Genomic DNA, 12,611 nt, shown 5'->3' with positions numbered 1-12,611 from the left:
TCTCACACATGCATTGTCTCACCCAGGGCACAATGACAAGGGTTAGTCGTAGCGGCATTGTTTATAACAGCAGGGACATAATCTGAATGTCAATCTGTAAGGGCTTCATTAATTATCATTTATCTGTAGAGACCTGTGCGGCCATCAGACACAATGATGCAGGGGGTCGACAAAATGTGTCCTGAAGGACAAGTTCAACTCAGAAGCTAAGAAGAGTTTTTACATTTTCTTTAAAGGAGTTGGGGGGACTCAAACAGAGAATAATATTTCACTACACATGGCAATTCTATGTGATCCGAACGCCCCCGCCCGCTGAGTTTCCCTGGGCACAGTCCTCGGGCAGCTTCCGCGGGAAAGCACAACGGCTGGGTCCTTGCGAGCCTGAAATGTGTGCTGTCTGTCCTTCGACAGAAAATATTTGCCACGACATTTTGTTAAATGGAAAACAGAAGGTGAAGAATAGGAAACAGTATGCTATTTAAAAAGAAGGAAATCAACATATAGGCATAATATATCTCCGGATATTTCAGGCAGAAATTAAGCAGCTGGGTGTGAGGGTACCATTTCTCCATTATATCCATTTTTATCTTTTGGATTTTTTAAATCAACTTGATTGTAATCATACATTTAAATATTTAAGGTAATTGAAGACTTGTGTCGCCCTGGCCGATTTGGCTCAGCGGTTAGAGCGTCGAGAGACCCGGGTTCGGTTCCCGCTAAGGGCACGTACTTCAGGTGCAGTTTGTCCCCGGCCCTGGTTGGTCATGTGGGAGGCGGCCACTCGATGTGTCCCTTTCACATCAATGTTTCTCTCTCTCTCCCTCTCTCTCCCTCCCACTCAATCTCCCTCCCACAAAAAATGGAAAAATGTCCTCATGTGAGGATGAAAAAAAAAAAAAGAATTGTGAAATGGGAGTTCAACTTCAAAATCAAACAGCATAAAAATATGAGGCGATAGATTTGTTAATTAATAGATGGGGGGACCCATTCATAATGTACACATACACCAGATCATCATAATGTACACTTTAAATGTCTTATGTGTCAAATAGACATCAATTTAAAAAGTTAATATAAAAATAAAGTTGTCTAATTTACATATCAAAAAGTTAAACAAGACATCACTTGATCAGCTGAATTGAAGTGTTTAGTATTGGCCTGGCTGGTGTGGCTCAGTGGTTGAGCACTGACCCATGCACCAAGAGGTCGCTGGTTCAATTCCCGGTCAGGGCACATGCCCAGGTTATGGGCCTGATCCCCAGTGGGGGGCATGCAGGAGGTGGCCAATCAATGTTCTCTCTCATGGATGTTTCTATCTCTCTCTCCCTCTCCCTTCCTCTCTAAAATCAATTTTTAAAAGGAGGAAAAAATTTTGTAAAAAAAAAAAAAGTGTTCAGTATTGGCAGGCACTCCTTCAATATAGCTGGTCAGGGTCTAGCTTGTAAACAAACTTTCTGGAAACTAATTTGGTGTATATGTGAAGAGCTTTTAAAAAGTGTATGCCCTTCCACCTAGTCATTTCACTTCTAGAAATCTAACCTAAAAAAAATACTAAAAATCCACCCAAGTTTTGTTTGACAAGGTGTTCAAACTGTATCATTTATAACGTGCAACAAAACCGCAGGCAGCCCACGTAGTCGGCACAGTCAACAATGCGCTGCTTACATAGAATGTGACGCCCTCAGATGATGGAATACTGTCCAACCATTGTTTAAATAGAGCATTTTAATTTCATGGGAGTATTTCACCACATAATCTTTAAAAAAAGAAAAGAAAAGAAAGAGTTGTATAAGATTTAACTTGATTTTGACTATGTATGCATAGAAGAATGCTAGAAATAAATATATCAAAATGTTAACAGATGTTATCTTTTAATGCTAGGACTGTGGGTGCTTTTAGTTTCTCCTTTGCACCTTCCTGAACTCAAGTGCTATAACATGAGTATATACTCCTCATCTAACCGGGGGGAGGGCTGAGTGGTGGGGGTCGCCAGTGGTTACTTTTCTAAAACACGCCTGATGGGGGCGCACTTGCCTTCTTCCTTCCGTAGTAGAGCAGTTTGGTGAATTTCTCCACGATCTGCGCGGGCGTCTCCATGCTGGGGGGAATCTCCCCGGTGAGCAGGTTGGGGGTCCCGGAGCTGAGCACTGGCCAGTCGTCGTCGGTCAGGTTGATGAGGTTGGCCACAGGCGGCTGCCTCTTGTACTTCTCCAGCTTCTTGCAGTCTTGCATCAACAGCTCCGCAATGTCGGACCCCACCATGGACTGCAAGGCAAGGAGGGTCACCCTGAGGGAGGAAGAACCCTCTTCATCCTCACGGGGGCGCGGCCCAGGTTGAAGAATTAGGCCCAGAAGGGCCTGCCTTCTTCATGGGGAGGCCAGCACTGGATTGCTGTATCTCAGACTCAGGTGCCACAGGGTCGGCCAGGACCACCCACACTGTCATAGGTGTGTGATCTGGCTGGTGCAGTAACCCAACAACTTCACAACAACCAGGCCAGTGGGGAAGGGCAGGGGAAGGGCAGTGTTGGCGATCTGGCATTGATGTCTGAGCAAACAGGGGGGCCACGTGCTGCCTTTTATCATTATGCCATTAGCCAAATCTTACTTGTCCCAGGAAGGCTGACATTTCGCTCCGCCCGCTCCTGCCCACCCGTCACAGAGGTGACACTCACTCCATTCTGCCGACACAGCAGAACCAACAGCTGCCACAGTAGAGCTGAGTCTCGGCTCCCTGGTGTCTCCGATTTGCGGCTCTGAGCTGCTTTCTGCTGGCAAAACGTCATGATATCCACCTTGTGAATGTCTTCCCTACGGAGAGGTTTCAGGGAGCGAAGGGTGAGTGGCCGGACTCTAACCCGTGCAGGACCTGGGGCTCCTCCCACAATGCGAGGCCCCTGGCTGGGCCCAACGACCCAGGACCGGACTGGGACAGGGTAATGGGTCTGTAGCTACAGGGTAGTTATTTGCTTGCGGGACAGGAAGGGACTTCACAGATTCTCACGTACACTCCCTCCATTTTACAGATGAAGAGACTGAGGCCCGAGACCTGAAATGATTGCCTAGGGTAGCAGGCAAGAGCACAGACTTTGGAGTCAGACAACCCTGGGTTTAACTCTCGCTTGCCACATCTCAGCTTATACACTCTCTTATCTCCTCTGAGCCTCAGCTTTTCCCCTAAAATAAGGATAATTTTAAAAATCTACCTCCCTACCAAAAAAAAAAAAGGAATTAGCTAATTGTGTAGCATATATCAAGTATTCAATAAACAGGCAGTATTATTTGCTTGAGACCATTCAATAAAATCAATGCCCCTTTGGGACCAGTGTCCAAAATATCCAGCTCAGGCTCTACCCAAATCTGTATTCCTCAGTGTAAGAAACAGACACAGTCATTTTTACTGGAAAGAACTGTCAAAATACTAGATGGGGAATTTCTTGGAGGGGGGGATCCAGGATAGGAACACGTTTAATAATGGTGCTGCTATTTAAAGGGCTTCCACGTGCATTAACCTCACTTGCGTAACACAGCCTCTTCCTGGAGTAGGCACAGCCTGTGTTACATCATTTCTTAAAGGGAAAACTAAGGCTAGAGAGGGTTAACTGACCTGTCTGCCATGATATTTCTAGTTAGTAGGATGCCTGGGGCTGGGACCCAGGTCCTCAGACACCAGCCAGAACTCCACCAGGCATTGAAACGCAGTTCTAGCTCAATCCTGCAGAGGGCAGACTTGCACACCATCCAGGAACTCACACCGACCATGCTCTCTCTCCAGAAAAAGGCAAGACTTTCTCCCACTATGACCCACTTGTCTAGGACTTGCCAGCAATGCCCGACCCCACTAATGTCTACTACGTACATGGAACGAAAACCCCCTACATGTCGCCTCTGCAAAACGGAACTAATTTCAGATTTTTCAACCTTCACATTATTTTTTCTTTCTGCTGTTCAACTATTGAACTGCTTGTCAAAAAGGCTCGGGCCACATTTGGCTCTGTCTGGTAGCACAGAACAGTCTACTCCAACAGGGATAGACATTTTCTTTCAAAGGAGCCAAGAACAAATCCTCCCACAATCCTATTCTGGGCAGGAAGACCTTATAGGTTTCGAAAGCCCTTATGCAGTTGCTCCTATGGTAATTTACCTGATCAGGGGTCCTGAGAAAGCTCTCATCTCTTCTTGTTCCTCCGAATCGTTAAGAATAACCTGGAACAAAAATCAGATTTGCTCGTCAAGACAGTGTCCACCCAATGCCCCCTTGGGTTGTGCCATGGTCCCCAAGTGCAGCTCAGTGCTTTACGAGAAAGAACAAAAGGAGCTCTCCAGGGGCTGAAATTGAACCAGTAGCATCTCAGGGAAAACATAAGTGGATCATCGCTTCTTTCAGAGAAGAACCCCCCCCCATTCCTTCACACAGGGGGCACAGCTCAGTTCCCCACAAGAGCCCCCCATTCCTGGAGCTGCCCAGACTCAGGCACAGGGAAGAGGGTGCATCCCCAGGACACAGACACTTGCTCACCTCCATGCTGTGCAGTTCAACAAGGGCCGTTTGGCCGTCACAGGGAGAGCTGGGACACACACACACCAGCTGACCACCTGGCCCGAAACTCACAGGCACGTGGGGGACATAGAACTTCATGGGTGCCTTGGGACCAGCTGCAGAGACAGCCTCTGACCAACAGACACAGGTGGACAGTGTTAGCACGACTGCCACAGCTTTTCTTCACTTAGAAAATGCCACACACACACACACACACACACACACATTTCTGTCAAATCCCACCTGGGACCCAGATAAGATTCTGGGTGGGCTACAGAAATAGCAGCAGATTCAAGCCCCTGAGAGCACGTCAGAATATAACGCAAGGATGTGAAGGCCGGTCAAATGGTGACAAAGCACGAGACTCTCGGTGATGGTGAGGGCTGGGGCTGTTGACGAGTCCGCCACATTCAGACTAAGCCAGTACGCCTGCGGCCTGCCTCTGCCCTACCAAACTGACCCAGTCCTCTTCCTTCACCTGCCACCTCGAAACCCGCAGGAGACCTGGTGGTGGCTAGGGGGAGGGTTCCCTTCCGAGAACCAGCTATGATGCAATCTCTGGTACAAGAGAAAAGGCGGGAGTCGGAGCCAACTTGTAAGCAAAAGAGGCGAACAATGACCCACTCTTGAAAACTGGGGTAACAGTGTCTTCCCGAGAGGGCCACGCAGCCCTCTTCCCGTCTCACTCAGCCAGCTCCTTTGCTCACGTCAGTACCCACCAGCCTGAATTGGACTCCAAGCTGCCGAAGCCATGGGGTCATACAGCGCAGGGGCGTCTGCCATGTACTGGCTGAGCTCGTAGCCACTGGAGCTGAGACCGGACTCGTGCTGCTGGAGAAGGTTGGACTCGTTGGGCAGTGATGGCTGGACATGAAATATGAAGACACACAGGAAGAGTCAGAGCAGTGTCAGAGAGATGGTCCCCCCGAGTGTTCCTTCGGAGCCACAAAATCCAAGCTTTTGAATAAATACAGTGAGCGTGGATGTGTTACAAGGAAAAGGATGGATAATTCAATTGACAGGTGTTTGCTAAAGGATGCATAGGGCCCAGTGTTAAGAGTGCAGGGGCCAGGAGGCCTGGATTCCAATCCAGCTGTGTCAGTACGGAGCTGCTATGACCTAGTGACAAGTGACTGAGGCTCTCTGAGCTGGGCATCCTCGTCTGTAATATAGGTACTCCTATCTGCCCTGCATAGTTCAAGTACTTAATCATGCATTCGTTTGCCCACCATTTAATGAGCACCTACTATGCCCCAGGCAGTGTGCTTTCCCTGGGGATACAGGCATACAAGAAATTCCTGGAACTTACCTCCTGGGGGATACAAATAATACTTTGGATGCAAAAGCTCTTTGTACACAGTAACATGCTGTACACGGGCAGCTGCTGTCAGAATAGTGCGTGCCCTGCCTGTTGAGCTTTAGGCGTACAGAAGAAACGGTTTTCAAAAATCTACAAATCCAATCAGGAAAACAAAATGTATACGAAACCGTCAAAAACTATGAGGTTGTCTCCAGAGTGCCTTTGCATCTTTTCCATAAATGTAAAATTTTTTCAAGTAAACGTTTATTTTAAAAATGTTAAGCCCTGGCCGGTTTGGCTCAGCGGTTAGAGCATCAGCCTGCGGTCCGGAGAGACCCGGGTTCAGTTCCCGCTAAGGGCACATACATCAGTTGCAGTTTGTCCCCGGCCCTGGTTGGTTGTGCGGGTGGCAGCCACTCGATGTGTCCCTTTCACGTCGATGTTTCTCTCTCTCTCTGTTCCTCTCTCTCCCTCCCACTCTACCTGAACAAAAAATGGAAAAATGTCCTCGAGTGAGGATGATTAAAAAAAAAAAATGTTAAGAGCCCCATTGTACGGCCCAGGCGAGATATATAGTAAGACTTTAGAAGACAGGGAGAGTCTGTGAAAAAGTCAAGATGGGTTTCAAGCTCTGTTTTTCAGACCTGAACTAGAAGGTTCCAGCAACTTCCCATGACCGAGTGAACCAAACTGCTCGTCCACTGCGGTCCTGGTGGCAGCCTGTCCTCCTTCCCAGCCCCTCAGAGTGACTTGGGTGACATCTCCTGATTCAGCCAATTTGACAAAAATGCAAAAGGGCCGGATCAGGGTGCCAGGCCCTTAGGAGTGAACCGGGAAGGCGGGGAAGGAGGCGGGTGAGTGAGGCTCCGCCAGGAGGTCTGCTGGCCCCAGAGGCCCCCAAGGGCCTGCCCTGCCACTGCTGACAATGTCGGTTGCAGGGAACATCACAGCCACCAGCCCCCGGCGGTTCAGGTCACCTTCTTCTTCTGGGCCCCAGTGAGCAGACTCTCCGGAAACACGTCCCCAGGCCCCTCCTGCCCAGAGCTAGCGGCAGGGCTGTCTCTGTGAGGGTTCCCACTTTGAGATCTGCAATGACAGGAGCAGGTGAGGCCCGGGCAAGCCAGCCAGGCTGAGCGGCCCTGCTGGAGGCTGCTCTGCCGCAGTGTGACAGGCGTCAGGTGCCACAGGGAGGAGCACTGTCCTTATATTCGCCACCTCAATCTGTGAATACCAGGAACGTGGGGGCCCTTGGGTTCCCCGGGGCAGTTACTAGAGGCTGCCCTGAACCCTGCAGAGAAGGGTGGTCCCTGCAGCCTGGCAGCCTGGAGCGGCTTAAATCAGCGCAGTCGGATAGCTGGTTCCAGGGTAAAGGCGCCAGGCCTAAGGGCACACGGACAGGTGCTCCTACAGAAGGCCATGTCCATCCTCAGCTCACCTTTTCCCAAAGGATGTCCCATTCTCAGGTGCAGGAGTGGGCAGGGGACAAGCATCCCAGCCCCAGGCGGGACCGAGTCATGAGAACTTTTGCAAGGCCACATGGGTTCTGAGGCCAACGTGGAACGAGACCTTCCTTTAGGATGGGCCTCAGCAGCCGGACTCAGACTAGCCCGGGTCTGCTGTCTCAGAGTGACGAATCCTCCCAGGGCTCCTGTACCCGCTGGCCTGGGCCACCCCGGGTTACGCCTTATCCCCAGGAACAAAACTCCACACCCCCAACAGGAGCGGGCAGGTTTCTGGAGATGAAAGCCAGCCCCAGATGCAGCGAGAGTTTCCTAACAGCCTCTGGGTTTGGCTGCACCACGCTGAGCTGGCCTTTCCTTCCACACTCACTGGAACTGGGTCTCGCTGTTCACTCCAAACGGACTGTTCTGGTTTTCACGGTGATGTTCAGCGGGGTACTTTTGATCTCGATAATCTTCGTGCCAGATATAAGGACTCGCTTGCCTTGGCACTGCACCCTCAGAAAAAAAAATAAAAATAAAAATAAAGCAGGTCACTTCCTGCTCCTGAACGTTCGGAAAGACTCTCGCAAGCTGTGACGCTGTCACTGGACCACGCGAGGTACAAAAACACATGGGCCACACTGGACACAACTGATACGTGAGGGCTAATGATGCAAGTCCATGAGATGCCCCTGAGTCCTCCCTGAACCAATGAGCATGGCTCAATGCTATTGCACGACAGTGTGAATCGTGTGTGTGTGTGTGTGTGTGTGTGGTCAATGTTGGAACCGATTTCTCTTTGCTAGCAGCCATGATCAGTACCTAAAGCCTTGCTACTGCATAGGGCATACACCCCTACTGGTGCATGTCTGCACCCTCAGGATGAATGATGGTCTGACTCCTTAGAGCCCAGACACACACTTGATGACATCACTGATACTTGGTCAGAGACTATCATCGTGGCCATAATGAGAAGTAGAAGAAAAACGGTGGACGAAGTACAAACTATCAACAATGTGAGCAATATATCGATCATGTCGATGCTTTCATCTACATGCACAGAGAAAAAGGACTGCTCTTTCCTCTTCTCCTCGAGACCTCAAGCAGGAGCGTCCTGACTGTGACCCTCTGGCCAAGAAGGAAGTGAGCAGGGGAGGGAGTTCTTTCTCCCCAGCAGAGGAGGATGCCAAGGTGAGGCCCCGGGCACCGTTCCCTTGGCCTCTGCCCTGTCTATCAGACCGGCCGCTCCATGCCAGCAGCTCGTGGGAGGGTAGTCCATACCTCTCTCCTCCGGTTGCTGCTGTGGGTGTCCATAGTAGTAGTAACTCCCGTAAGCGTAGTCTTCCCTGAGAGCTGGAGAACGGTACCTCTGATACGGATCCTCGGTGCCTGGCCTAAAATATCACAAAGATGGGCAGCTGTTCAAGGATGAGTGTGGTAAAGAGAGAACCTAATGGAGGACAGAACAAACTAAGTAACTTCAGAGGACGGAATGGTGACCCTCAGGCTAGAATCTGCTTTACAGTCACAGTTCATTCTAGGTCCTATAAACAGAACATCTGGATTCAGAGCAGGAGTAAGATCTTAGTTTCAGAACAAAGCTGGGATTGTTATAGCAAAACCATAGCCAAGTGTCTCCTTCTCCTTCCCAACGGTCCCTCTTACTCTTCAAGTACCTACATCCAACCACACAGGGTAATTATCTTGGAAACCCTTCCTGAGACGACTGTGGATGTATCCCACGTGCTGTTGTCCCTCCCACGCACATTACTGATGGAAACGAGATGGCGAAGTCAGGTTGGACTGTCTCAAATCTCACTGCTTTCACTGCCTCTGACCTTAACACACCTTCCTTTGAGAACGCGACAGTACAGAAAGACGGGGGAAAGGCATGTCGGGTTGTAGTATTTTCATCAATTAATCATTATTTAGCATTTCATAGGGGCCAAATCGTTTTAAATATCTGTCGTCATTTCAACCCTGCGTCTGTAGGCGGGTGAATTTCACCCCACCTGGAAAAGCGAAAGTGAGCACAGAGGGCTCCCGACATTCCGTCAAATGCTGAGTCCAGGGCTCCCGCTCAGAACCCAGGAGCGGGAGTTCTGACTCTCCAACCGAGAGTGGCCTCACGGAGGCCTCTGTCTGAACCTGGAGCCTGCAAGCTTGTATCGGCTTTCTCCGAGGCCGGTTTCCCTTTCAAGTTCCCACCCGTTCATTCGATGCGTATTTTTTCCGGATGCCCGTCACACTCTCGGCGCCGTTCTGGGGACCAGGACTTCTCCTGGTGCGGTTGGTGTCATGCTGACCCTGGGCCAGAGTGGTCCAGAGACGATGAGGATGTCTTCGTAGGGTCCACAGGCAGAGCTTCCGCATCATCCACATACATGTACTGCCTCTTGCAATCCCAGAATAAGAGGGTTCCATCTGCTCCTCAAATCTCACCCTTCTTCCATTCGGTCTGCCCTCTCCCCCGCCCCCAACGCCCAACCACATTCTGATGGCTTCTTTAAGAAGCCCCACCAGGGTGCACAGAAGGGGGAAATATTCTTTTCAGTCACCAAAATCCAATTTGGGAGAGAAAAGGGTCTAGCTAAATCAATGTAGTAGGGTGGAGAAGGAAAAAGAAAAAAAAAAAAGGAGAAATAAAAGGAAAGAGGAAGAAGGAAAAGCACACGCCGTTCATAAACGCTCGGGAGAGCTGGGTCCCTTCCAAGCTCCGAAACCATACCTTGGGTACAAGTGACTGGGATAAGCCCCTTCGTAGTAGTCAACCCCGGACACGGGCTGGTGCCACTCCCCAGGCCTGGGCACGTAATGAGGCTGCTGGTGGTCTGCCCTGGGGTCCTTCTGTGGCTGGGGGCTCCCGTGGATGTCTTGCCATGGACGGAACCTCTCTCCATTGTGCCGAGAGTGGGGGACCGGCCGATGGTAGCCTTCTCTCCGGCGGTCTCGGTCTGGGCCCTGTGACGGTGCTGGGGGCCTGCCCCGGGGCTGCGGCGCCTGCTGGGGAACCCAGGGCTCCATCCCCCACCTTCTGAATTTCTCTCTTGTTTTGAGTCAGTTGTGTAGCTACTTTATCTTCCTGCAGACAAAACAAAAAGACCAGAAACCTTCTCATTATTTTAGGTTTATATCCAAACATGATGGTTCATTCGGTTCTGTGTGAAAAGCACGTATGGCCCTGAGTATCTTCTATTTCAAACAAACCACATGGGCACCGATACAGAAATATCGGGGGAGGGGGCAGATTCTCAAGCAGATGCATTAAATAAATAACAGGCAAGACAACTATATTGATGTGGCTTTAAAAATTAAAAAGTATAATTAGTTGCAGCAATAAAAGATGTGGGAGGCATGGGAGACAGAACAGTAATAGATGAAGCGTCAAAACACCATCAAAGTATTCCAATTAAATCAATGTGCATGTATTCCACCAGCAAATATTTATTCAACATTGACTATGGAGGCCCTGTGCTATCATGGAAATACAGTGGACCTTAGACAGGGCTAGACCAGAGTTCAAATCCTAACTCTGCCACTTGTTAGCTGGTTAATTTTTTCAAGCCTCAATTTCTTTACCCATAAGATGGGGATCATCATGGCTAGCTTGCAGGGTTACTGTCAGAATTAGAGATAACTTATGAAGTGTCCAATTCACCGTCTGGTCTCTGGTGATTGTCAATAAATAACAGCTAGTGTTAGACATAAAGCTTAGGATAGTGAGAACAGCTGACAGCATTTTCTAAACAAAAAAAAACTTAAACTGACCTCAAAAGACATCTTTATGAATCTTTAAATTCACCTCTTAGAACTCAGCCCTATAATACAGCCATGGCTGCCTCTCCCCCAGGGCAGCCAACGAGACAGAAGTTTGGGGTTGCTTCCATGACCAACTAGAGAGCCATGTCCTGGTAATCCTCCCGGCCAGAGATTTCAAAACCTGGACGTCTCCCCAGAATCAAACTGATTTTCTCCAGTTAGTCTTCAAAACGGGAAATAGCTCCAAAGAGGCTGCCTTCCAAGCTCCTCGGCCCCTATCACAGAGCAGGGCCCGTCTCCAGCGGCCCTCGAAGGAAGAGCTCACCCCAGACCTTATTCCTGCGCGGGGGCCCCTGTGTCAGGAGAAGACATGAGCTCAATCAGATCCCGTGTTCTTTTCTCCGCTGGGAACGGTTTTCAGTTGAAAGATTCTGATGGCATCCACTTAACTTGCTCCCACTCCCGAAACTCCCAGCCTCACATAGAATTCTTATCAGAACAACGGGTCAAAGGGTAAGTGTTGAAATCAACACATCACCGTGCTCAAACGCCACGGAGCCAGGCTCCACCACGATGAGCCGAGCGCTGTCAACAGAACGTACCGGAAGAGTGAGGCTCAGGAGTGCCTTCCACCTTGAGATCAGCCGCAGCTCAGGAAAACGACACCCTTTTCCCCACGGTAGCCCGCTTTTCTGGAAAAGGCAGGCTTTTTCCGGCAAACTGCAGCGAAGGCCAGATGCCCCAGACAGCGGGTGCAGGGGACTTTCCTGAAGGCCCCTGGAGCACAGCACCCTTTGGACACAAGTAAGGTCTCTTCACCTCAACCCCAGACACTTTCACTGGACGGCTTTCCCTGGCTCCAGAGGGACGATCCCCAATCTCTTTGCCAAAACCCCGGCATTCTGAAGCCAAGAGATATCACCTCCAGCAAGTTAGGCCTCAGTTTATAACCCAGGACCCTAACCCAAAAGCAACTAAGATTGTCGAAATGAAGGGGTTCCATCTACAGTGACAAGTCACATTTGCACATAAATGACCCTCCCGGCCCCGGCAGGACGCTGCTGCTTCTCCTAACCCAGTGGCGCAGCAAGCACAGGTGAGAGGGACAGCGGGGCTAGCCTTCCACACACCTGCTCCGAGGCCTTCCACCTTCCTCCAGCGCAGCTCCAGGGACCTGGCCCAAGAGTGTCTCCTCTCCTCGTGGAAACTGTCAAAGTCCAGGTGCCACATCTACCAAGACCCACCTGGCCCTCCCATTTGCCGCGAGTCAGTTACCTTTGCAACCGCCCGGCCTCCACGGAGCTGATTCACTGGGGCAAAGTACAGCCCAGCCACTGACTTGGCGTATTTGCTCAGAACCCTGGCAGAGGCTGGTGCTTCCGTTTGCCCGGCCGGGGGCTGAGCCCGGTTCGCTCACATGCGAAAGCATCCAAACCCCACAGCAAACAAGGAACAGGGGCGCCAGGGAGAGGAAACCCAAAAGGCCCGCAGGCGGCCCTTGGGGCGTGGACGCGGGGCTCTGCCGCCGCCGCCTCTGCGACCTGCGCTCAGGGAGCCTCAGGGTGTCGGT

At 50.5% G+C, this 12,611-nt stretch overlaps 1 protein-coding gene across 3 annotated transcripts in view; it reads right to left on the bottom strand.

The window, feature by feature from the left end:
• Positions 1 to 10,306, bottom strand: part of LOC118637516 (protein transport protein Sec16B-like) — a 33,979-nt gene extending 23,673 nt beyond the window's left edge. For all 3 annotated transcript variants that reach the window (XM_036273012.1, XM_036273011.1, XM_036273013.1), the window contains exons 1-9: positions 10,011 to 10,306; positions 8,564 to 8,676; positions 7,671 to 7,791; positions 6,818 to 6,926; positions 5,260 to 5,404; positions 4,520 to 4,671; positions 4,145 to 4,206; positions 2,676 to 2,811; positions 2,035 to 2,265 (exon numbers count right to left, since the gene is read on the bottom strand). In XM_036273012.1, the coding sequence (XP_036128905.1) occupies positions 2,035 to 2,265; positions 2,676 to 2,811; positions 4,145 to 4,206; positions 4,520 to 4,671; positions 5,260 to 5,404; positions 6,818 to 6,926; positions 7,671 to 7,791; positions 8,564 to 8,676; positions 10,011 to 10,306 (1,365 nt within the window). The remainder of the gene's footprint in view (positions 1 to 2,034; positions 2,266 to 2,675; positions 2,812 to 4,144; positions 4,207 to 4,519; positions 4,672 to 5,259; positions 5,405 to 6,817; positions 6,927 to 7,670; positions 7,792 to 8,563; positions 8,677 to 10,010) is intronic.
• Between the last annotated feature and the right edge of the window lie 2,305 nt (positions 10,307 to 12,611).

Source organism: Molossus molossus, unplaced genomic scaffold, assembly GCF_014108415.1.
Source record: "Molossus molossus isolate mMolMol1 unplaced genomic scaffold, mMolMol1.p scaffold_m16_p_20, whole genome shotgun sequence".
NCBI lineage: Eukaryota > Metazoa > Chordata > Mammalia > Chiroptera > Molossidae > Molossus > Molossus molossus.
Note: the sequence above shows the minus strand (reverse complement) of the source record. Positions and strands in the feature narration are given on the sequence as shown.